Here is a 26,680-nt window from a genome sequence, read left to right as displayed (position 1 = left end):
GAAACAGGCTCTCAAGCATTGTACCAACATGTTAAACAGGCTCAGACTCACACATTATACCCACATGTGAAATTGTACTCACATGTGAGACAGGTTTTCACACATTTTACTCACATGTGAAACAGGTTTTCACACATTGTACTCACATGTGAAACACAGGTTTTCACACATTGTACTCACATGTGAAACACAGATCTTCAACAAGGTGAGCTAGTATATAAGAAATATACCACCCAACACCACCTCTGAGTGAGTGAGAGGGTTTAAAGCTGCATTCACCAATATTCCATCAAGATCAAGGCAGTATTTATTGATAATTGATCGATATCCAACCCTAGTATTAACAGACAAATGTTTTTCTACCTACATCATTGGACTAAAGTGTTTCCTTGTACGATCTTATCTCCAGTTTAAGCTGTGATTAGACACTGTTGATAACACATGTCAGAGAGTGCACACACAGTACCAGCTAAGATGGTTACATCCTGCCCGGGTAGGAAATCAAGACGCTATAGACGCCTACATCAATCAATTGGTTGTATTGAGTAATGCTCCGAGTGTACAATACGATACTGTTATAGATTGTCATATCTATAGCTACAGCTGACAGACCCCTCTATCAGGTCTCCGCAGAGCTGACTCACAACCATGGGAACTACATCAAAACATTTGCTTTGAATGAGGCTTGCCAAAGAAAATACATTGACAAGCAATTCAACACCGCTAGAACAGACTGGATATGGAAGCCAAGTAATTATCAGTCATAAAAACATTTAAAAAAAACAACCATGAAATTTATATGACCTGCAACACCCTATTGACACACCCACCACCATCAAAAGCTTTGAAAATTATTGATGGGAAGTTGCTCCCTCAAATACCAAAAATCAATTGCTGATAATAGTTACATCAGTGACATCAAACGTGTGGGTATATCTAAACAATGAAAGTGGACGTCTCTACTATTAATGCTTATCTGTGTTCACAGCAATCAATCGAGTCAACAGAGTCGCCAGCACCATCAACATCCACCCAGTCCCATGATGATGGGATGACATCAACAGAAACTGAGGAACACTTCCTGTTCGTGACAATCACAGCACAGATCCAGTACCATTAGTAGTTACCTATGGTCTGGTGAGTGCGAGCACCAACAGCTTACAGATTATGCTACAGTAACAGTGAGGAGATTGCTCCATCATTCAGCCGTCAACTAGATCAATCAAATAGCAATAACAGCATACAATATCCCTGCGACCATTCCTTTAATGTTGATTGCTGATTAAATGCATCACTCTGCCCTTACCTTATCTTCCAAATCTGACAATTCTTAGATGTGGGATTAAACTATAGATTATGTCGATTCTCTCTTATCCTTAACGCTTTAGTTGTGTTGACAGAACGCTTCACTTCCAACTCCAAAAAGCACCGCATCCCTACGGTGAGAAAACAATGGCAGTTGTTGATGAATAGCTTACTTTGTCTACTAGTTGAATCCTTGGTGGCGAAATGGTGCTTGACCCGAGTCCAGTAAGTATGTTGCCAAGGCAAAAAAACAAACAAATGCAAACCCAAGGATTCCTTGTGAAGTAGTGAATATGAATAATGATGTTTCTCACACTTCATTAGCTTTGAGCAGCATCCAGAGCATTACAAATCCTTCCTATTGTTCTCTCTGTAACTATGGCTGCCTCTGATGGCCTGATGATACAAACATTGCAACCAGCCATCCCGGCATTACAGTCCTCATCAAACATGGTCAACAATATGAGATGGAACATTATAACAGCAACCGTCAGGGTGACAACTAGTTATCTCGTTATGACACCAAGTAGATGGCGTGTTGATGTGAGGCCATCAACATAATGTTCTTGCAATGCTTACAGACTACAGGGCCTCGTTCTTAGCGCTAAGACTAACTGTCATTCTTTTACACACACTTAGAGTGATCATTGACAGCTCTGACTGACTGACTGAGTATGTTTTACGCCGCTTTTAGCAATATTCCAGCAATATCACGGCGGAGGACACCAGAAATGGGCTTCACACATTGTACCCATGTCGGGAATCGAACCCGGGTCTTCGGCGTGACGAGCGAACGCTTTAACCACTAGGCTACCCGACCGCCCCTGACAGCTCTGAGGACAGGGGCCGAGATTATAATGGTATAAAAGCTTATAGCCTTGAAAATCTTACAAAAAATACCCTTACAAGAAATACCCCTCCAATATCAAACACAGATTAACGTTATCAGTACCCATAAAGTTTCATAATGTTGGACACAATGTTTCCAGACAAAAAAACACATTAAAAAAGTCATTCAATAAGTCAGCTCTTACTCTGAATGTTAAGGTAAGTCCATTTGGAAACATTCAGCTTTTATTCTTTTCAAGGCCTACATATGAAAACACCTGGGAAATCTTCCTGTATCCTCATTTTTGTGTGCATCAAGCCTTCATCTATAGTTCAAAGCAGATTCTACTTAAGCGAATTATTTATCCAGCAAATGAACAGGAAAACACAACAACTTCAGACAATGGTCCCTGCAAGCTAAATGGGCAACGCATGTCATAAAGCTGGTAATAAGCTACGAAAATAGCCCTGACAATTTATGACACTGGCAACACTGTTAGATCAACATCACAACGGAACCTAGAGGAGTATTACGCTGAATGAATGTGTCGCATCATCACAACATGGTCCTACGTTTCTTTCTGTCTCGTGTTATTTCAATATTCACTGCGGACCTGTCTGCCTTTTCTTCACAATTCAAATATCAAAATCACGTTTAACATTCTGATATACAAGTTATCAAGACAACCAGACAAATCCCATCACACTAACGTCTATCTAACTTTCACCTACACGCTCAAATCAACAGCAAACATACACATCGACAATTATGAATATGCACGGGACACTAGTCTACTATGTCTATAGCAATTGTAGAAAGAAAGCAAATGCAACGCACATATCAAACATACAGCACACGAAGCAGCTGATGACCACACCTCAAGCAAACTTCTAATGGACATGAAGTTAATTTCCCATGTTGACCCAACACCCCATTTGGCAATGGTCTGGTAATACATTCATGTGTTAATCAATGTGTTAGACAAGGAAATCAAACAGTGCTGTGGTTCAGGCTGTTAGTAGGCTAGTATTGATGGCTAGTACTCCTGGCTAGTGTGGGTGGGTAGATGCGGGGTGGGAGAACATTACTTACCTGAGATTGGGTCTAGGAAAGGCCGCGGTGTAGATTTGTGGTCAGGACGATGGAAGCCATTTTCTTTGATATCTGCAATGGCCACCAAGCAATTCATAATTGGGCGACAACAAATCTGGGGGACATAATTATTTTTCTTGTTTCTTTCAAATGTACCGTACCAATAACTTAATGTTTTATTCACACTTCTAAATAAACAACCCCAGTTGTGCAACGAGCACCTCAATGACCACTGCCAGCCAACCTGGGATCATCCAGAACTAAAGTCATGACATTTCAGAAGAACCTGCGCTATGGTGCTCTCCTCATTTCTCCAAAGCAGAGATACAAATCCCCACAGGCAGGAAAGATGACACAGTCAACTACGTTATTTAAGATAAGTGACCATTGCCTTAGCCTCCAGGGCTACATAACACTTGTGATAAGAAGTGGCCACTCTAGCATTTTCATATTCAACAGTTCCCATCGGAGTCAGCTCCTGGATCCTCCGCTCTGGAGTCCCCACCATCTTATTTCTAGGCTTGTCCTGTCATCTTAATATACCAGCTTACTTAAACCAAGCCTTCATCGCAGGTAAAGCACAACGCAGATCAGCCAGTGAATCGCAACTTTACTTGAAGTATGATGGGTATTACAAACAAAAGCACTGTGAACATGGTGAATAGCAACCCCTTGAGGCAACATTTTTTTTTTTTTTTTGGTTTACGGATTTCAAACAATTTCAAAAGTGAGGTAGGCAAATTAAAAACCACAAACCCACTCGGATTGTTTTTACTTGACTTTGGTCTTAAAAAGTTAGGTAGGTATATAAAAAATATTCTGGAGTAACAAAAGTAAAACATCTCAATTTTTCAACATTTGGACTTTGAAAGATTTGTTTTGTTTCTTTTTAACACCACACTCAGCAATATTCTAGCTATATGACGGCGGTCTGTAAATAATCGAGTCTGGACCAGACAATCCAGTGATTGACATCATAAGCATCAATCCACGCAATTGGGATACGATAGGCCCTTGAAAGAGCACTCCATCCGTAAATCAAGAAATAAAAAAAAGGTTACCTTACCATGACAACCATGTAACTTTTTCCTCAAAAAGTAAAATTCGTTCAGAAACACATTTGAAAGTTCCCCAAGCTAACCTGATTTACACCTAATAGACAAATGTTGTACAGCAGGTGAAACAAGTAACACATACACTGCTGTTTCCAGGGCAACTGCCCAAACAATGACAAAGTATAAGCTTCCTCACTGTCCGAGACATGTCACGTCGCCTGTTACCATCACCGAAGTGAAAGTTCACAACCAACAGAGCATTACATTGTAGGGTGGATACAAACTGGGATGGAGTGAGACACATGTACCAGGTGTAACTCGGATCACCTTATTAAACCCAAGATCACACAGTACATACCATACTGAACTCTTATTGAAATTTCCAATTTGGCAACTATCAGCAAATCTGTTCCTGCTAACAAACTTAAAAATAACATGCTATTTACATATTTCCAATTTATCTAATCCGGCCTTTACAAAACAGATCAGGTTTATCATTACATTCCTCATAAGGACTATATCATGACAGTCCAACAATCAAAACTGGCTTCCATTACATAAGTCAGGATAAGATGATTGGATAAAAAGTTATTCCATTACATTCACGGACATGTTTTACATAAGTAAGGATAAGATGTTTGGATAAAAAGTTATTCTTTTACATTCACTGACATGTTTTGCAACAGTCTGCCCCAATCACACAAACATTCTTTTTATAACACATATGACTGATCAAGCTATAAAACTATACTTTGTCAAAGTAATCTATCACAACGATATTAATAATCAAACAAATTTATCAAGGTAAATGTTCAGGAAGATGTCTATCACATTCAAACACCTGTCGTTACAGCAACAGCAAATCTTTGGATTGGTCAGATTTCATTTACACCTTCGTAATTTTATTTATATTTTCCTCGTAGGAAACAAACATGCCTTCAAAAAGAAAACAGTACACATCATCCCCTCAACAGCTTCAAAGATGAATATTTTCACCCAGAATCTAACACAACAGTTGGACATAATGTTGACAAAGCTTATTCCATGTCAGTATTCCATTACATTGCTTATAACGAGTCAACTGTCAGCTCTAAAGCAAACCAGCCTGTAAAACACACACTTGTTTTGCTAATTCTGAAACTTGAATCCTAATGTAAACACTCGTCCAGCTAAGCCTATTCGCAAAATAGCTGTATTGTACGTAACAAAAAAGCTGGTTACTTTTGTTTTGTTTCCAATGACAAGTACGTCTCACATGGCTGCGTCTTGGGCTTGTTTAATGAACAAAATGGTCGTCATAACAAATAGCTTCACCAGATAAACTGGTTGTGAAGAAGGAAAAAACTTGGAGGATTTGGTTTCCATAAATACATTCATCTACTCGGAAACAAAATCAGTCAATACTTCCTAGCAATCCGATAGTTTTAGTGAAAGAAGCAAGCTTATTTATGATGCCTGTGGGTTTCATAACAGCCTTGAATATTTGAAGCCAATTTTGTTAGCAATGAATAACATCAAGTCGTGGGTAGTGAATTAATTATGAATTACGTCATCGTGTTACAGACAGTTTATGTGAATAATAAATGCTATTTAATATATCAGTTGAGTGGTTACATTACTGGGATAAACATAGCATTACAACATCTACCTGAAATATTTCCAATTTCATACTAAAAAAGTCTACCAATCTCAGTGAGGGGGTTGTGCTTGAATCTAGGGACCAACATATCTCTAACACTGAGGTTACCATGCCTTGATTTCCATGGTTATTTCTAACATGTCCATCTCATAAAAACACAGAAAGCATTTTGTAAAGTTTCAAGGAACACACTTCATGACTAACTTAAATCAAAATCTTGATAATTCCACATAGTTTACTTGAACTCAGATCTGCTGCACGAACAGCTATAGCTTCTATGTTTCCGCATGATCCTAATATTAACATAAGGAGCAGAAAAGTCACATATACTGAAGCCTTCATGCAAACAGTCCATAACAAAATGTACTTCAGTTGAAAAAAATACAAATTTCAAACTTACTTCAAAGTAAATCAAATTCAATATCTCAATACTCTAAACCTAAACTTGACACAATACATGGCACATAAAACAAGATTCAAGTGTTGACTAATCGTATCGGAAACACACAGTACACAGGTACAGGTGGCGAAATACCCGACCTAACACAACCAGGAAATTCCAAAGTCCCGTAGTCAACACGAGAACCTCTCATCCTAAAGGAACATAAATCACCCAGTACCATGCAATGATGGCTTGATAACCAGCAGTAAAGTCCTGAAAGTTGGAGGTACTACCTGCCGAATTGGAACAACCAACTCCCATCAGAGGCTGCAGGAGCAGAATCATCCCACCATGACGAGGACCAGAGTACCCACAACCGTAATCCAACTTCCCCGACTCTTTAATGAATGTCTGATGGACCAGCAGGCATGCAACTCTTAACATTTATATCTACATATTGATTGGTACTGCCACCTTGAAATGAGGTCACATGATCCGTCAGGAGGATCAATAGTTGAACACTACCGCGGGACAGGCTTTTCTTCTGGCCGCTTGAGCGTGTGCTGTAAGGAGGTGGGGCTCACGGCCCGTCAGGCTCGGGCAGAGAGGCATCTGACTATACAGTACGAGGATAACACGCAAAGTAAATACCTGGGACTTTTTAGTGAAGGGCTGGCAGGTCAATATTAGTTTGAATGTCAGGTACATCTTAGATACAGTGTTTTACTCTCTGTTGTGGTGACCTGTCACTAAACATTTCCTTCAGTTGATAAATTTCCTTATCTGTATCAGTGATAATGTTACTAATTATGAAGATAAACTTGTCAATAATTAATTCTCATGATCAGTTCAGCACGTTCAACAGGATATACTAAACACATCAACAGAAACAAGTTATGAATATATTTATTTAGCTCACCTGGCTCAAATAGAGGTAGAGTATTGTGGAAGGAAGATACATTCAATGAATACAGAAGTTTAAAGGAAATACATAGCTTTTGTTGTAACACAAAGTTAATCTTATTATTTGCCAAAATGGCTGAAGACAAAGATTTTGCTTGGTAGCCAAGACTGACATGTCACTTGAAGCCAGCTTCATCTTACCAACCAGTCAAAGTGCCACAACCTGCTTCACAATGTGGCAACAGACGGTCGTCTCCAAATGATCGTTCACAAAACATAGTTCTTATTGTAATCTTGGTATCATCACTCTCAATAACTCATAACAGTTTCTTGCAAATTCAGTTGAAAAATCAAGTTTTGTAGATTTCATTATTTTTGTTAAAGTGAGTTTTTGTCATTGATATGAAATTTGCACAACTTTCATTGGAGTCAAATTTGTACTTTCAAATGAATGCATTCACAATGATCATATGTGCCATATTCTGGATCTATAAGAACATATTTAATAGAGCTTCAGAGAATAAGCATTGCTTAACACCACTTTGAACATTATTCCACACATATGATGGCAGAGGACAGAGGACTGGACCCACTTTGAACATTATTCCACACATATGATGGCAGAGGACTGAGGACAGGACCAACTTTGAACATTATTCCACACATATGATGGAAGAGGACTGAGGACAGGACCAACTTTGAACATTATTCCACACATATGATGGCAGAGGACTGAGGACAGGACCAACTTTGAACATTATTCCACACATATGATGGAAGAGGACTGAGGACAGGACCAACTTTGAACATTATTCCACACATATGATGGCAGAGGACTGAGGACAGGACCCACTTTGAACATTATTCCACACATATGATGGCAGAGGACTGAGGACAGGACCCACTTCGAACATTATTCCACACATATAATGGCAGAAGACAGGACCCACTTTGGGGAATCAAATCGAAATCTTTGGTCCCGACACACCAACATTGTCAGGCGATGCTTCTTGGTTTTTATTGTTTAAGGATTTCATCAACCAGAACCAAAGTCACAATCGGAATCTAAAATAAAGACTGTTAACTTATTTTTTCTTTTGAATGACAATAATATCTGGGAGAATCTTTCAACACTTATGAAAAGCAGTTTGTAATTCAGACCAGACAATATATGGTGAATAGATATAGAACCTAAAAACTGAACATTCACTTTACCAGCTCTCCATGAGAGAACACGCCAGAGCTAGTTGATTTACATCAGGGCTACTAAATGTTTCAGACTATACCCCATGGCTAATGAAAATTTCATGTCAATTTCTAACGCCATACTCTTAAAGGGAAACAATGCTCCAACTCTTAGTCGTTTGCCAGCGCCGTTTTAATTAGCCAGCGTAAACACCAGATGCCAATTAGCAACAAACTGGCGTTTGGACCATTGATGGGGCAATTGGAGGACTTCGTTGACAGTGTTTGATGGGATGGTGTTTTGCATAACCTTTCACCTTGCAAATTCATCTGCATGTGTAAATGCGTATGTACAATAATGAGTTTAGTATACAGCAAAAACATGTATATACTATTTTTGCACAAATGAAATTCAGTTCAACACCTATGAACCTCATTTTTAAGGGTGTGAGGTATTATCGGAATATCGGATTGAGGTTCAATCTTTACACTATACGTATCACAATATCATATTTTCATGTTCAATATATCAGGTGATTTCAAATTGGGACTTTTATAATGTGTTTAAAGGTATATACTTGCCAAATGCCTTTGCTGCCCAGGAGGAGCGAGCATACTGGGCCCCAAGATGGCTGCGTATTTATTGATTGAGTTAAACATTATGTTGTACCAGCATCTTGTTTTGTTCCATTTATGAACTTCAGTTCATATCTTAATGTATCAGATTGATTCTGAATAAAAAAAAATTGAATCCTTGTGCATTGCAATATATTGTGATACACTTTAAACCTCCAATACCTATCCCTACTCATTTTGCAAGCAAATTGCACATAATACAACAACTACTATTCCCTCCTTGTCATCCCTTGAATCCCGGTTCGTCCCGATTATGTTTCTAGGTTTGTCAGCACCATACCCGTGCTCGTGGGTTTCACCGAAGTGGTAAACGTCTGAGACCTGCATCACTTCGGGCTTTCCTCCCACATTAAGCTGACACGCCATGATATGACTGGAATACAGTTAAAAGCGGCGTTAAACCCAACTCACTCACTCACTCACTCATCCCTGTTTCATGGTATAATCTACACTTGTGTATATGTCAGTATACTTCATAACAGTATAATTTGTGGTAGAACCACTCAGATTACCCAACAGTCTTCGCAAAATAACTCAATAATGTTCAGCCTTGCTTCTGAGAGTGTCAAGGATATTTAGCAATCAGTGGTTCTCATTTGACATTTCTCGTGTCGGGAGTAATTATTTAATTCAAGATTGGGCTATAAATCCAAGTCTGATGTTGTGAAGGTATTACATGTTATGTAATATGCACGTGGCAGTGCAGCAAGAGAGAAATCGTCAGTTGAGTTGCCAAAAAAACATTGATCAAAGGATATACCGATAATACGATGATGGACTACACGGGGGTAATCACTGTTTGCGTGCACAAAGGATTTGTCAAAAGTAGGTGTTTATATATGTAGGTTTACTAAAGCAGACCGAAAACACCCATATCTGGGCATGGGGTGCCTATGTAAGAACAACATACTTGATCAAAGGATAAGCCAGGTAATATGTTGACTGACTGCTTATTGTTATCTAACTTAATGGATATTTTTTAAAGAACTGTGGATGTCATAGCTGACCAGTGAGACATGACACTGATGTGAAACACCTGAAACAAACTTACGTGATCAGCTGAAAGACGAAAACAGGTTATCATATCCCGAAACGCTACATATACTTTAAAATATTAGATTGTTACAACAAACAAGTTTCTCTGTACAGCTGCAGATGAATGGGATATTGTGCCTCTATGTGGATATTAACATACATTCCTTGAACAAGGTAACTGCCTGATATTATACTTATAATTTTTGTAGGTAGTAATTATGATATTTGTATTTGTTTTCAGTCATTTGCTACAGAAAGAACGCAGGATTAAAAGTGATCAAATTGAGCCATACGCCCAAACTATCCGTCAATAGCAATCCGTTGTTACAAAGTGCTGCTCTTATGATTATTATTATTTTGATCCAAAATATATATAGTAAAAGCTGCAACTAAAAATACACGATATTGGAATATATTATTTCTGATAAAATAATAGTTTCAGATACAATTCATCTAATCACTCCATCAAAAGTTATATCATTCGGTAATTTTTAACCAAATCACCGGGAGATACACATGGTTATAAATCTATATTATTATTAATCTTTACATTTTTATTGACCAAGTTTGTTATCACCTGTTTGAACCTGAATTCTCGGAAGGGATACTTCGTAGGTTTTCACTTTGCATAATATGACATAGACTGATAGCTTCACCCTTTCAAGTTGTGTATTCATTAATCAACAACGAAAACATGGCAGTCTATATCCCTTGTTATGATATTTTCTAATTCTTCAATCCTCTGATACGATTGCAGTGAGAACAGTGCCAAGCACAAGTCAAACCAGTCAAAATAATAGCACATTATAAGCAAATTTTGAATCCGCGAAGAAAAAGAAGATACATATTTCAATACTTTCAAATTTGGAGTGCTGTTTCCCTTTAAACCCCTCTCAAAAGAAATAGCCATATACGGACACAAAAAGATACTTTGCCCCAACTTTCAATTGTCGGGTTGCACAGAGAAGCAGTGTGGCATCGTGTTGACTCGTCCACCTTCCAGATCAATTCATCCATTATTCTGTCGACAAAACTTCAGTCTATCAAATAGTAAATATTTCAATGATTTGCCATGGAAATCTTCCAAACTTTCCATGGCATCGATAAATTGGAATGCACCCAGTGACTTACATCAGCGGCATTGATATTTCCACAATTGAAGCTGAAGGCAAACAAAGTGCAAGGCCGACAGGCTAATGGATAAATATTTTTGAAGTAAAGCTGTCAAAGAACATAATGATTTCATTTCTATGAACATGATTGAAGTGGAGGAAATGATCCGAAGAGACATCTCCAATGTTTAATCTGTTTGTTGCAGCTTTTTCTTTTTTTAAATTTTAAAGATCAAAAGTAACCAGCCACCGGCCAATCCCTGACTACAGCGTAATAATTGCATATCACACCCCAGGGCCAATCACAGAATATATCTTGGTAGACTGCTTGATCAAAGACATGATTATTCTGGCGTATGAAACAATGACTGTATTGACATTTGTCCTGAAAAGACTATGCCTTTCTTCAGAACAGTTCTTGGTTTTTAGCCATGTCCCTTGGAGTCACGTTCCAACCATCCTAAAATGGAACAATTCCTTCGTGGGAACATCCCGTTTTAGTCACATGTCACCTATGGTCCTATTTTCCAAATATCGGCCACAGATGTTATTTTCAGATGGACGTTTCATTTCAGTGGCATAAAAAAAAAACAAGTCAAAAGAAGTTTCTAATGAAATCTCCTCATAAAAAACTTGTCCAGTTCCGATTGATCAGCACAACAATCAATCAGCTGCAGGAAGTACTCTGTTGCTGAAATTTGCTATTTTCATATAATGCAGGTACAGGATTGTATGCAAACAGAAATGTGCGTCAAGTACTCACAAATGTATAGAATGGATGCAGAAAAAATATATATTGCTTCATTCATGATATTCATTGTACCAAATTCTAGACAAGAACTATAAAGGTCCAGTAATTAGAGTAATTGTCAAATGTTACAGTACAGTACACTACAGTATTTCAGTGCTTTACAGGACCTAATTTTATTCTGTAAGGACCTTTGAAACTAGTAATTGGGGGCCCTCTGGACGCCTAGTTTTGCAGGTCAAGGTAAAACCCTGTTAGATGGCATTATCTATATCAGCTACCACCAAATGTCAAAGCAGCTGACAAACTTGACCATGTTGACAACTAACTGCTCCTATCTAGGAAATCAACTTATGACAACCCGGGGTAGCATACACTACTGCCTAGAAGTTCATTCCCCTTACACGCATGGGCAACGCGTTACGCAACCAGTGTGCATCGGGTTGGTCACGCGTGTGAGACCCGTGTGCAACGCGTTGCACACGGGTGTGCACCCCGTCCGCCACTCGTGTGCAACGCGTGACACACTCATTAGAGGGGGAACAAACTTTTGACCAAAGGAGGACCCGTCTTAAGCTGAACCTGGAGGTGGTAACAAGGAGAGAAAATTTTGTTAACCTGACGAAAAATGATAATACACATGTATTTCCTAATGTCTCCTTTCTTTATGTGATTTTGTGGGAATAACATGAATACTGTTGCGATTAAATAGATCTGTTTTGTTTTATACGACCATTGCTTCTAAATCCGATGGTGCTAAGAGAATACATGGTCCTGGAACATGTTATTGCAATTGAAATGCTTTTATTGTGATCTGACATTAACCGTCTGTAGTACGACTTTCAGTGATAATATGTATGAGGTTTGGCGGCGCATTGTTTTTATTGGACCCTAATTACTTTATGATGACTTGGACTCTTTATCACAGCTCCATAGCCGTGAGGCTGGATAAGAGCAGCATGTAATTAATGAGGGTGGGTTATATCATTGAGGATACACTTGAGGGAGAGAATACTAATTACCGTACTACAGGAAGAGACCTGTAGACGTAAGCGCGGGGTTGTGTTTTAGCTGGCCGTTTGATAATGGCCGCCAGGAGAAGTGAGCTTTGCCTGCATCATCTAAAATAAATAATAAGATACAGCAGTGTTATTTTCACGGTCTGTTGAATAAACTCCCAGCGCAACGGTCAATGTATCTTCCTTCTACTTGATCCTTGATACATCATTTTGTCTTTCACAATATACAGTATTTCAACGTACAAAGGACACTGATCTAAAGCAATTCCGCGGGAGTAGTTGTTACCTGTGCATTACTGTATTTTCCCAGTGAGTACCCGGATGATATAGCAGAAATCTAGACTTGTTCGCGACCTGTGCTCGCCATTCGTAAGCGCATTTTAATTGAAAGTAGAAGGACGTATGGTCACACTGATCAACAAAAATGAAATACAGTTTTTGAAATGTAGGTATATTTGTGGGGAGCATCGGTAATGGTGATGCAGTTTTGATAAGTCACTTGCTTGGTAATTGTGCGATCTTCGTGTACACTATTTTGACTTGCAACACAGAGTAAATATTTCACTGAACATTGCTTATTTTACCGTGTGTATATGTTTACATGATATGTTTACATAATATGATTTCACTAAGGAAATGTATTAAAACGCCTAAATATTCAGTTTATTTTACAAATTAACTGAAAAATATGTCCATCTTTATTAATATGATAACGAATTCCAAATATTTGTTTATGTTTAATACCATCACCAAGTACAATTCTGTATTGTTTGGCTTCTTTTCTTAGCATAATTAATATATTGTGATGTGTTTAAGCTCTCTTGGTCGTCTTTATCATTTTTAGTCAGTCGGTTAAATAAATGAATGGATTATTCAGTCAATTTGTAAAATAACTGAAATATTTAGATATTTAATAAATTGCCTGAGTGAATCATATTTTACACATTGACTGTAACATATACACGCTTACAAAAGAAAATACTTGTGAAAACACCGTCTATCGCGCATCGAAAAACTTCCCAACCAAACGGAAAGGAACAAGAATGATTCTGTTCAAAGCTGCAGCGAATGAATGAAAACAAAATGCAAATATCATTATAACAACCTACCAAAGTTATAATGTATCCGGGAATATCAACATACAGGAACAATATCCATTGCGTCTGCAGCTGTACAAAAATACTTATTCGATGTAAAATGTCTATGTGAGAATCAAATACTTTAATAATAATTATTTGGAAACAATATTTGGAATATATATGAAATATATTAAATTTTTTAAATATATAGTTTTTAAACGTTATTTAAATGTATCGAATAGTATAACCCGTGTTTGTTTCTTAACTGATCACTTATTTTGTTTCAATTGTTTCACATAGGTGCCAAGTTAGGTGAGAAAGCCCACGTGACAACTATTTTTATAATGTCCACGGTTCTTAAAAACATACATTGAGTTAGATAACAATGAACAACCGGTCAGTGTATTATCGGTTACCCTTTGAACAAAGTATGTTGTTTTTACATCTGTACTTCACGCCATGATATGAGTATTCCCTAGGTTTAGTAACCCTACCTTCACATGTAAACACTTACTTTTGACATATCCACTGTGCAAGATAACAGTAATTAATCAATCAACGTATTTCCTGTTGATCCTTTGATGTCTGGGAATGATCAGTTGATTTACAAAAAAAGTAAAGCAACTGATCATACATCACTTGCTGGGCTGCGACGTGCATAACTCACATTCCACCTCACTTCAAACCTGGATTTAGATTAAATAATTACCCCAGGTACAAGAAAGACCAAATTTGAACCTTTATCGGGTAATCTGAGTGGTGCTACAACTAAGTATACATGTTATAAATTCATTAACTGAGCAGCAAGTGAATTACGACAAATACAGAAGTGTAGGGTTATACCAGAAAATGTGGATGACAACAAGGGAGTAGTAATTGTATCATCCACGCAATCCGAAATCCGCAAATGCTTTCACTCAGGGATACTTTTTTATTATCAAACTGTAACAATCAGGGGTATTTCCAAATGACGACATCCGATGAGCTTTCGCCGTTATTTGTATGTTTGTTTAGGCTGAAGAAATTAATTACCATGCGCCCTTTGTTGAAATCTTCATACATCACGGGTAACCAATCAGTTTTCAAAAATGCGTAAGTTTATTTAGCTGTCCTTGCAGACTGGTAGCCCAGTCTCTTGTCACGCTCGGTTGCGTTAACGAGCAAATTGACTCACGGCAGTTAGTAAGCCAAAGCGGAAATCCAAAGGTCGTGTTACCTGAAGAATCAACCTTCATTTGCGAAATATCTACTGCTCTCAAAATCAATATTTCTCCCAATACTAAAAGTCAGAACTTTCTAACCAAGGAGTACCAGTTGAAACTGGTCGATGGCTGAACATTCCCAGGGAAGACAACCAGTGTCCACTCTGTGATTCTATCGCCGTGGGAGATGAATTGCATTATATATTCCGATGTGAAGCTTTTCACCAACGGCGATATGAACTCTTAAATAAGCAATATCTTAAGTTTCCAAACATTTAAGAAAATTATGACCACTAACAGTGTAAGAAATCTTAAAGGCCTATCTAAATTCCTTAACAATGTGTACAATACAATTGGTAAATTGTATTAGTATCCACGTATCCTATTTTTATTAAATTGTACATAATAAAAATTGTAGATAATTGTATGTCATGTTATTCTAAGAATAAATGAGTTTGAGTCCGACACCCGAGAAGAAGCCAGAGATTAGTGCCCCTTTTTGAATAGTTTACAATCATGTGTTTTACAGTTAGCTGTGTTGGCTTAAACGTATTTTTATTTCAAAAGAAATCTGGATCGGTAAACAAGCAAAACATGCTTATGTAATACCTCTCCAGGTAACAACTTAACAACAGCTGGATATATATAAGAGAGTGATGAACATAAACATACAAAATGCACAAATGAAAGCAAGCAAGTGGTGTCTTTGAAATAAGGTAATGCAGTTTTCCTTTACTACATGCATAAAATTAAGCTACTCAAACCTTTTGCTTTTGACAACTGATTTAAGAAGAGTCATGTTTGTAGAACTGCTTAACTACTGCCATGTAATATAATTTTTAGACCATACCCATGTGTGTAGAAATACACAGTGTTTCTGATATTATCGTATTTTTTAACAGTTATAGAAAAAGTGAATTGCATCTTCAAGGTGATATCCACAAGTGCAGTCTGGTATGTCTGATACATGTCGTCTAAACTTATCAGCGTTTAAGTCACTGCAGCCGAGCCTAAGGCGACAGTGGACAATTTGGCATGATCTATGAAAATATTTGAAGTCAAAATTATTAATAATTGCATCAGAACGATTAATTAAGGATTTGATTTCTTTTAATGAGCGAGCATTAGTTACTTCATCGGATAGAGGGTTCCGCAGGTTGATCATATCCAGAAGAAATGATAATAAGCATAGGACATTTGATTGTTTGTATGTTGAATCTTTTTCTAAGGTTATATTTCCTGTTATCAGAGAATTGAATATACACTTTTCAAATAATTTGGCTAAGCAACTTGTGAGTGCTACAAGTCTATAATTTGAGCATTCATGTTCATCGCTGACACTGACACCGCATCAGCCCGGCAGTGGACTTGACACAATTATTTTCGCACCGATTATATAACTCCTACAGACAGGTGGGGTGGTTGTTCAAAGCGAAACGGACGACCCCGTCTGTTATCTAATAAATGCTGTGCGGCGCCTTTGATCTTGCCTCCAACCATACACCTTATAGTAGTAAACGACGATCAGGATGGCCTGGAAATAAACACAATTCTGTCTGCCCAAAGCATCCACAATTAACTAGAATGCTTCATATCTACAAATATATATAGAAAATAGATATTTGCCCACAGCAAATATTCATTTGCTTAATTGCATCAGTGTGGTTTATGAGAACATGTACAATGCTTTCTTACGCTTGGTGAGGCAGACTGAAATTGAACACTTTTACGTTGCACTTCTTTATTTAATCATTACCCTTTTTTACCCTAATAGTACAAGTGCTTCCCCGTGTGCGAGATAGGCTTAAGTCGGAAAGCGCACGTTATATCTCCGAGGTACCTATCTACCAGAACTCTATTTGCTGTTCTGGCAATACATAAATATATGTAAGTTACGTACATGGGGAGGCTAGATTATTTACAGCTCACAGCAAAATAGTGCAAATATTATGTTCAATAAAAGAAAACGTTGATAGATCTATAACACACTTTTTGTACTATTAAACCAACTGTGGACTTTTAAGACATTTTCGCTTATTGTAATAACATCTAGCTAACCAATCATGTCTATCTCTGAAATCCACAAGCATAGTTGCTGTCAAACCTAAAAAACATATTCAGGGAGGTCAGTTTTGATTTGCCAAGCACCTTAAGGTGAGTTTATTTTTAAACTGTCAAAAGCGATTGTCCCTTCAATACTAGTATATGTCTGGAAGCTGTCTCTCGGACTGTTATGAGTTATGATGTATTTTATGATATAACTGGGGAATGTTCAAATTAGTTGCTGTCGTTTAATCCAACGTTCTAACTGTCAACTGTCTCAACAGGATCATAGGTTTGGTTATATATCTCCTCCCTGTCTCTATGTCTTAAGTTGTTAATCGGTAACTGCGGTCCAAATGTATCAACTTATTCATCTATTGTTGCAAACTTGACTGATTTAAACATATCTTATTGATCATGAACTACTCAGTCAGTCAAGCACCTGTATCAGAAATGTAAAACCAGCCATGTTTCATGTAGTCCCAATATCACTGAAAAATGCCGATGTAACGTGACAAATAAATTTACTCACAGACAATATATTTTTCGTGAGAGTGAAGCACAATTTTATTAAAGTTTTATTAACAATTTCATAAACTATAATAATATTAATATTAAAATTCATCATCACTTGCCAAGTTTATGAAAATGTCCCCATTTGGGAGATGTCACATATAAACAAGGATTCGAACTAAGTTTGATCGTCTTTGACACTGAGGTTTATCCCCACTTTGCCAGCAAACTGCAGAAGATTAACAGTGAGTGAGTGAGCATCGATTCTATGTTTATACAAGAAAAGATGTCATGCCAAAAACGCTCACAGTAGTTAGTAAGTAAACTCACGACCTGTCATGACCTGGTTGAGTGACTTCCTCAAATGAACGTGAAAGGATTACCCACAGAGAAAGAAAGGACTAAAGTCACCCATAAATCTTATCCTAACGTAGTACTCCAACTTCTAAATGCCTCTCAAAGAAGGATTAAAATCCTAAAGATATCCTATCTACGTGGTATAGGTACTCACAACCTCTAATAATAAACTGTTACGTTTGGTATCCCCAGCAATACTCACTATGGTAATTGGGCAAATGTAAAAATCACAAACCCTAACGAGATTCTGTCTACATGGTCACACCCGGTGATTGTGAAGATCTCAAATTTTATCAACTGTCAGACAGCATGGCTGTTAATATTCATTTTCAACATCCTCTTATAATTAGTATAAAAGTGTCCCACTCAAAACCTTCTTTTATTTATTTTTCAAAATACAACACAGAAAGTTGGGTGTGGGGAAATGGGACATATTCCTACGTGAAATAATGAGACATTAGTAGTGGTGACGGCTATGTCATAATTGAACTGTCTAAAGCATAAATTTGGCGAACGAAAAACGTTATATTTGCAATCAAATGGAATGACTCGTGTGGGCAAATGAATATGTTCGCAATCCACAAACAATTATTTTATTAATGGCGAACATTTACCAACCCGCGACAATCGTGTCAACACGGGGGTTTCTTAGCAATAAACTCGCATCTAAATTCACTACTGTTCTACTGTCGGCTAGCCACAACGGCTAGACTGGACCCTAGTGGAATGGTTCATGCCATAAAAGTCTAGCAACCGAACACTAATTAAGATGGGCCGACCTTGTATTTACGGTCTGGTGAACACAGCTCAATGGCCGCTCATTAACTCAAATTTCACATCTCACTGTTTTGTTTTATTTCACTATTCATTTGATAAATTTGTCAACTTCAACTGGAACCCGGGCCCGTGTTACACGCGTGGCACACGCGTGTGTAACGGGTTGCACACGCGATTCACACCCGTTGGACACGGGTGTGCAACGGGTGTGAATCGCGTGTGCAACCCGTTGAGCACCCGTGTCACATGCGTGTTACACGCGTTCTCAACGCGTGTTAGGGGAATGAACTTTTAGGCAGTAGTGTAGGTCTTCAGCAACCCATGCTTGCCGTAAAAGGCGACTATGCTTGTTGTAAGAGGCGACTAATGGGATCGGGTGGTCAGGCTTGCTGACTTGGTTGATGCATGTAATCAATCTCAATTGTATGTATCGATGTCAATTACTGGATTGTCTGGTACAGACTCGATTATTTACAGACCGCCGTCATATAGCTGGAATATTGGTAAGTGCAGAGTTAAATTAAACAAAAAACAAACAAAAACAAAAAACACTCATGACAGAACATTCAGTATCAGTGATAAGAAGGAGGAGGATAGATGTTGCACTGGAGCATCAGGTGTTTCGATACAGTAATGGGGACCACTAAAGATATTTAGATAAGATATTTCATGTTGGGGATATCACTTCTTGATTAGGGATGAAATGATACATCAGTGCACCGTTGCATCATGAGTTTTCATGTGACGATACCACACATGATATGTTTTTATCTGTATCAATACAAGAAGATACATTTGCTAAAATAAATTACTTAGTCATGTTTAATTACCCCTGGCGCTTTTGTCAGTCAGATGTACCAAAATGTGTTGTAATTTGCGTTTCAAGTTTGCTACAAACATGTATCTACAGCAAGCTTTCTTTTTCAACCTGCTCTGAAATATTCATTGTCAAGAAATTTCCATGAAACGTATTGTATCGTGATCTTGCTGTGTCATTTAACCCCTATTCTTGACACTAGTGGTGTAACGATACAGCGATACAGTATTGTATCATGATACAAAGCCCACAATACATCAATTTACAACCCTTGTATCGTGATACATAAAATACATTAAATTACAAGTTATATTGGTGTAAAAAACATGCATCATAATAGATTAAAAAAACTAAACAAAACCGTTCAACAACCACCCTACACAGATTCTCTAGTATTAGCTGTATGATATATTTTATAAAATATAAATAACATAACATTCACAGTGCCCGCCAGCCAATATGTTTCTGCCCTACAACATCCCATCTTCGTTTTCTGATATAAAAACAACTGATTCAGGGTTGTGATTCACTGCCAGAAGAACATCAAAACTTATTAAATAAAACTACAGTATCCATGGTATCGGGATTGCACCCATAGTATCAGGCTGCGTATCATATCACACCACACCACATCGTTACTCCTCCACTTCATGCTCTGAACTTTTCAGACTTTTCATCAGCAATGCTATTTAATTTCATATGGGAACAAAATTATTTTGTGGACTGTCCCGATCACTTAAATGTCCCGACCACTCCTGCTGTTGTTAATCTTGACAGGCTTGTACTGCTAGTATCATACAGCAGCCATGGCAAACAGATGGCACATGCCTCTCCAGCAGCTGTAGTCACAGTACCACAAACATCACAATTGTCACAGCACCCGATTGGGACGGGGATATTTGGTACAGACCAGAGGTAGAAATTGGCACTAGTCCTATAGCCCTTGCCAAACTGCCCAATAGTTAAGGTATCATAAGGCCCAGTAGAAATTTGCCCTTTTTAAGGGTTTTGCTATATGTTATCATTATAAGGTCTAGTGGCCGAAAACTGTTAGTTTCTAAAGCTACAGACATGCATAAATACCCAACTATAATTGCTTGCTTGTTGTTTAATGCAGCATTCAGCAATACTCCAGCTACCCAACTATAAAGATTTGCACACGTACCAAATGACCATTTGGATAGTTTGTTGTTTAACGCCTCCACGCTAAGCAATATTCCAGCTATAAATTACCAATCAGAATAACATGAAGATTATCTGACCAACTACACGTGCCACTAACAAGTTGTTATTACAATACGACATTACGGAATCAATGCTGTTATTAGCAACACACAGTATCTGGAGACAAATGTTGCCATTAAGCACTCACAAAGACACCCTCCGGACCAAGCATCCTAACAACGTGGTAGAAATTATTTATGCATGCAGAGCAATGAGTTCCAGTTTATGTGGGCATCCCACTAATACATCGGTGACGCATGGCAAGCACCGCCATAACTGACAGGCGGCCATAAACAGCAGCCATCACTCTTACATGGAACATTGATTCATTGATCTCAACCAGAAACATTGAAACAAATATGGTAACTGATCCAAGATCCAACGTACGATAATGTCAAATGGTTTTATAAGAGGTGAGGTGAAAAGGGGTCTAACGTTGCGTTTAACTTTTGGTATGACGCGGATGGGGGTCGAACCCCGGAGCGTCCGCTTTCTTGGCAGATGCTTTCACTATAGACCACAGAGACAGTCTGGTTATATTCTGGGTTTGGGGAGTTTGTATGTATGTTAATCATTAATGTCAAGTGGTTTTATGAGCAGTGTACTGGGTTTTGGGAGTTTTTATGTATAAGGTTAAGTGGTTTAACTAGTGGTGTACTGGTTTGGGGAGTTTGTATGTATGATAATGTCTAGTGGTTTAACTAGTGGTGTACTGGGTTTGGGAGTTTGTATGTATGATAATGTCTAGTGGTTTAACTAGAGGAGTGCTGGGTTTGGGGGTTTGTATGTATGATAATGTCTAGTGGTTTAACTAGAGGTGTGCTGGGTTTTGGGGTTTGTATGTATGATAATGTCTAGTGGTTTAACTAGTGGTGTACTGGGTTTGGGGGTTTGTATGTATGATAATGTCTAGTGGTTTAACTAGTGGTGTACTGGGTTTGGGAGTTTGTATGTATGATAATGTCTAGTGGTTTAACTAGTGGTGTACTGGGTTTGGGGGTTTGTATGAATGATTATGTCAAGAAATTATCTTACAATGAAAAACAGTTCCCTAAATTACCTTAATAAGTGAGTGAGTGAGTTGGGTTTAACGCTGCTTTTAACAGTATTCCAGTTATATCGCGGCGTGTCAGCTTAATGTGGGTGGAAAGCCTGAAGTGATGCAGGTCGCGGACGTTTATCACTTTGGTGAAACCCATGAGCACAGGCATGGTGCTGACAAACCTAGAAACATAATCTAGGCGAACCTGGATTGAACCCTCAATCACAGGTTTCTGGCGTGCCCAAGGGACTCAACTCTGCACAGCGAATTGAGGCACCTTAAACAAATGGGCCACCCATGCCCCTGTTTACCTTAATGACATGGAGCCCAGAAACTCTCCTCATTTTCTGAAACTGCAGTAATATAGACTTGCTATAGACTTGCTAACTATTACAGACTTGCATGGGCTGCATTGGATATGTTGGTATCTGGATCTGTATAATAGACTACACAGATTTGTAAGATAATCTGCAGCTGCTCTACTAACATGTAGCCCGTGAAGTTCCGGGGTAAAATAGGTCTTCAGCAACCCATGCTTGCCGTAAAAGGCGACTATGCTTGTTGTAAGAGGTGACTAACGGGATCGGGTGGTCAGCGCTTGCTGACTTGGTTGATGCATGTCATTGATCCCAATTGCGTGGATCGATGCTCATGTTGTCAATCACTGGATTGTCTGGTCCAGACTTGATTATTTACAGACCGCTGTCATATAGCTAGAATATTGCTGAGTGCGGCGTTAAACAACAAACAAACAAACTGTAAGATAATCACTCGGAAATATTTAAAGACGTCTTGACATATTTGATATCATTTATGAATTTCTGTACTGAAACATCTGTGACGAAACAATATTGAATATTTTATCTGTCAAAACTGAAACTCAAACACACACAGCCTTGATGAGGAGAGTTCTCCTGAGCATCCGTGACAAAGCATGGAAGAGTTATCTCCCTGGACACAGCAAGATCACTGATTCCAGTTTACCACTGGATATGAAATTGTCAGGAAAATACTTCAATGATAGTATATAATGCCTGTCTTTTTCAAATATGTGTAATTAACTACACAGTGTACTTGGTATTAAAATAAAATCATGGAAATTGACATAATATATCCTGTTTGGAAAATGCTGAAATTTACTCTTAAAAATTATATCATATATATATATATATATAAGTCCATCATGGTTACATTGTCAAGTTTAAATTCTGACAAAACTATTCCCCGAAAAAGCAAACCACCTGCAACGAACACTTTGTTTTTTAAGTTCTCAATACAACAGTCATGAAGTGCAACATTAAGTGTTTCTGGGACAGGTGTACTGTATAATCATCTCATGCAAATTAACAACATCTGCCTTTGTTCTATTCACCTGACAACACCCCAGTATACAATTTACACACCAACAAACACACAAAACGTCTACCATCACACCCGACCTCACAACATCAAGTACACTAACTATCCTAGTGAGTCCATTCAGGACAAATCAATCCCACTCCAACAATGACAGGTGACCCCATACAAACTTCTGTGCTCCCAATTAAACACAACAGGTATCAAATTTTCCACCAGATCCCTCAAATCAAAGGATGACATTTCAGTTCACGAGCGTCAAACCTGGCAGAGAATATTACAATCCCTGACACAAAAGGCTCCTCAATTGAACCGTTATTCCACAGTGCACTGTCTTCTAGAATATCAAGCTAATGACACACAATGAAATGACTTGGTGCTCACTCACGAAGGACAGAGATGAATGCTGACTGATGGTCACGCAGGTGTACAGGAAACATTATACAGTTAGTTACTAATGTGAAACAAACTTACCTTTAATTGTCGTCTCCCCTTGATCTGAGAGAGCGTAGTTGTTTATTCTGGTGACGTTAGCTTGCTGTTTTCGTTTGTAGATCTGCATGTACGAACCTGAGGAAGAAATCAGTCTTGGGTTAACAGTAACTTCATATCAACTGTGTCAGAAACTCACATACTGTAATTTGGAACGTTACAATTTTATTTATTTATTGACATACTGTAATTGCCAGTGATTGATATTTATATATGAGGATGTGTATTGAAACTCCCACACTTTATCAGTTTTAATGTGTTAATTGAAATAAAGAATCCAGTGATTTTGAGGAATGTTAGCAAATGAGCGTCTTGGTCATTTCTGTGACTTGTTAGGTCATAGTCATAAACTTCATCAGCAAATAAGTAAAAATTGAAAATCAAAACTTTCATTTTTTTTATTGTACCACCATTGTTTTAGTTCTACCCAGCACAGCATGTCCAGGCACAGCCACTTCACTTATATGTAGGTAAACAGGTAAACAAGTGAGTTGAGTGAGTGAGTGAGTGAGTGAGTGAGTGAGTGAGTGAGTGAGTGAGTGAGTGAGTGAGTGAGTGAGTGTGAGTGAGTGAGTGAGTGAGTATGGTTTTACGCCGCTTTTAGCAATATTCAAGCAATATCACGGCGGAGGACACCAGAAATGGGCTTCACACATTGTACCCATGTTGGGAATCAAACCCGGGTCTTCGGTGTGACGAGCGAATGCTTTTAACCACAAGGCTACCTGACCGGACAAGTTGACAAATAAATTCAAATAGCAATGACTAACTTAGAGGTCTTTTTAAGCCAATATCCAAATAAAAAGAGCGTGTTTCGTTGTGCAAAAAGCACATTTATTTCTCAACAATTGTGGGTAGAGGGTTGAGGGGGGCGGGAAGACTTTGTACAAGTAGTCAATGAGTTTTTATTCTTTTTTTTTCATAATGTCTTATACCTAATGACCTGTGTACTGTACAGTCATCAGTCATTAAAAAACAAAATGGAACTAAATAAAAGCATGTGAAATACAAGTTCTAGGTAAGTATTGCCAATTTATCAAAGCTTGTCCAATAGTACTGCGATACATAATGTGATTCAAGCTAGTCATCAATACTACACTGGATTGTTACACTCTTACTTACAGATCAATCACATGACAAGTCCTTACGTGTCTGACTGTAGCAGGCTAGCTTATATTTTGAATTCCACAAATGTATGATATATTCTATTGAAAACATTCTATTGTTGACAACAGAGGCCACCTTGTTGACTTCATATCATTTTCATGAACACATCAGGTTCATTAGAATATAATTTTGTCTTAACTTTCTGAAAGACTTTGTTGTGCAGGAGTGTACCATTATAAGGGTAACGCTATTTTTCAGGGCATTATCATTTGCAGAAGCCTGAGGTCTTCCATTAACTGCCCGACTAAGAAGGGCAGTTGAAAAGACCAAGGGCTTCTGCAAATGATAACACCCTGGAAAATAGTGTTACCGTTATTATAGCTAAAATGGATAGACTTTGTTATCAAATAAAAATAAACATCTGTTTTGCATTCAACACAAATTTCACTGACCCACTTTTACAAATATGGAAACGTCATAGAACAAACCAGATGACGTCACTATTGAATGTGACTTCACCTTTCCCCATCTCTATGAGGGCATTATGAAGTTACAGTGGCCCGCTCATTTCTGATAGACCCGTGAAGATCCGGGGTAGAATACGTCTTTAGCAACCCATGCTAAAAGGTGACTATGCTTGTTGTAGGAGGCGACCCAACAGGATCGGGTGGTCAGGCTCGCTGACTTGGTTAATGCATGTCATCGATCCCAATTGCGTGGATCGATGCTCATGATATTAATCACTGGATTGTCTGGTCCAGATTCGATTATTTACAGATCGCAGTCATATAGCTGGAATATTGCTGAGTGTGGCGTTAAACAACAAACCAACCAACACACAATCATTTCTGTTAACATGTGGGCGGTTTAATGATAATTCTATCCATTTTAGCTATAAGATATTCAGATCAATTGGTCCAAATCAACTACTGGTGATGACCCCAGTGAGGATGTTTCCATCCCTGCTGTATACAGGACGTACACTTCCTGTAAGACTAACAGTGAAACTCAAGATGAAGCGAATGATACTGCTAGCCAAAACACAGATTTACAAATATCTGTGCTACCTTTAAGGCAAGCCATTCTGTGCAATCCTGAAAACCTACAGCACATCACGCCTCATTGACAACAATCTTGTGAAACAAAAGTCCTACCATGTTCTGGTGCTTCTTCTCCAGCATTGATTCCCATGACGGTGGACCTTCTCTTTGGCACTCTGCGAGGATCTTGACCAACTTCGTTGTCATTCATCCAGGTGTTCCGAGGCTTCGGAGGCGGGTCATCACTCATGAAAGCCTGCAACAGAGACATCATCATCATCACAAAAAGGCACTTGTGTCTCCTCAGGCAAGTTTCACGAGCAAGAGAGTTGGGTCTGACACCAACATGAACAGTATACTAGTCACGTGCCCACAGCTGAAGGTGGAATGCAAGCTGATGAGCACAGGTATGGTGCTCGCTTACCAAGTATAATAATCAGGGACAAAACCTAAAATGAAACAGCACCAGTGTTGAAATTAAGTTGGAAGGTCAAGGGGTCTCGGTCATAAAACTTACGTTAAAAAATAAACTCTTTGGGGGTCCTCCGATTCAAATAGAAGCAAAACTCAAGTACCCAGGACTACCTATCGATATCTAGCACCATGGTAATAGACTTGTCACCATCAGAGAATCAATAAAATATTTCATATGTGTACCTGTCTTGATGATCCAGGGACAAATAGTATTCAA

At 38.3% G+C, this 26,680-nt stretch overlaps 1 protein-coding gene across 5 annotated transcripts in view; it reads right to left on the bottom strand.

Moving 5' to 3' along the window:
• LOC124116808 (TOG array regulator of axonemal microtubules protein 1-like) overlaps positions 1–26,680 on the bottom strand; it is a 75,186-nt gene that overhangs the window by 25,769 nt on the left and 22,737 nt on the right. For 3 of the 5 annotated variants that reach the window (XM_046478322.2, XM_046478325.2, XM_046478323.2), the window contains exons 2-4: positions 26,104–26,245; positions 23,825–23,920; positions 3,227–3,298 (exon numbers count right to left, since the gene is read on the bottom strand). In XM_046478322.2, the coding sequence (XP_046334278.2) occupies positions 3,227–3,298; positions 23,825–23,920; positions 26,104–26,245 (310 nt within the window). Of the gene's footprint in view, positions 1–3,226; positions 3,299–6,595; positions 6,808–23,824; positions 23,921–26,103; positions 26,246–26,680 lie in introns of those variants that run through there. The other 2 variants (XM_046478324.2, XM_046478326.2) reach the window with 2 other exon arrangements.

This window comes from Haliotis rufescens, unplaced genomic scaffold (assembly GCF_023055435.1).
Source record: "Haliotis rufescens isolate VD_foot unplaced genomic scaffold, xgHalRufe1.0.p SCAF_72, whole genome shotgun sequence".
Taxonomy (NCBI): Eukaryota; Metazoa; Mollusca; class Gastropoda; order Lepetellida; family Haliotidae; genus Haliotis; species Haliotis rufescens.
Note: the sequence above shows the minus strand (reverse complement) of the source record. Positions and strands in the feature narration are given on the sequence as shown.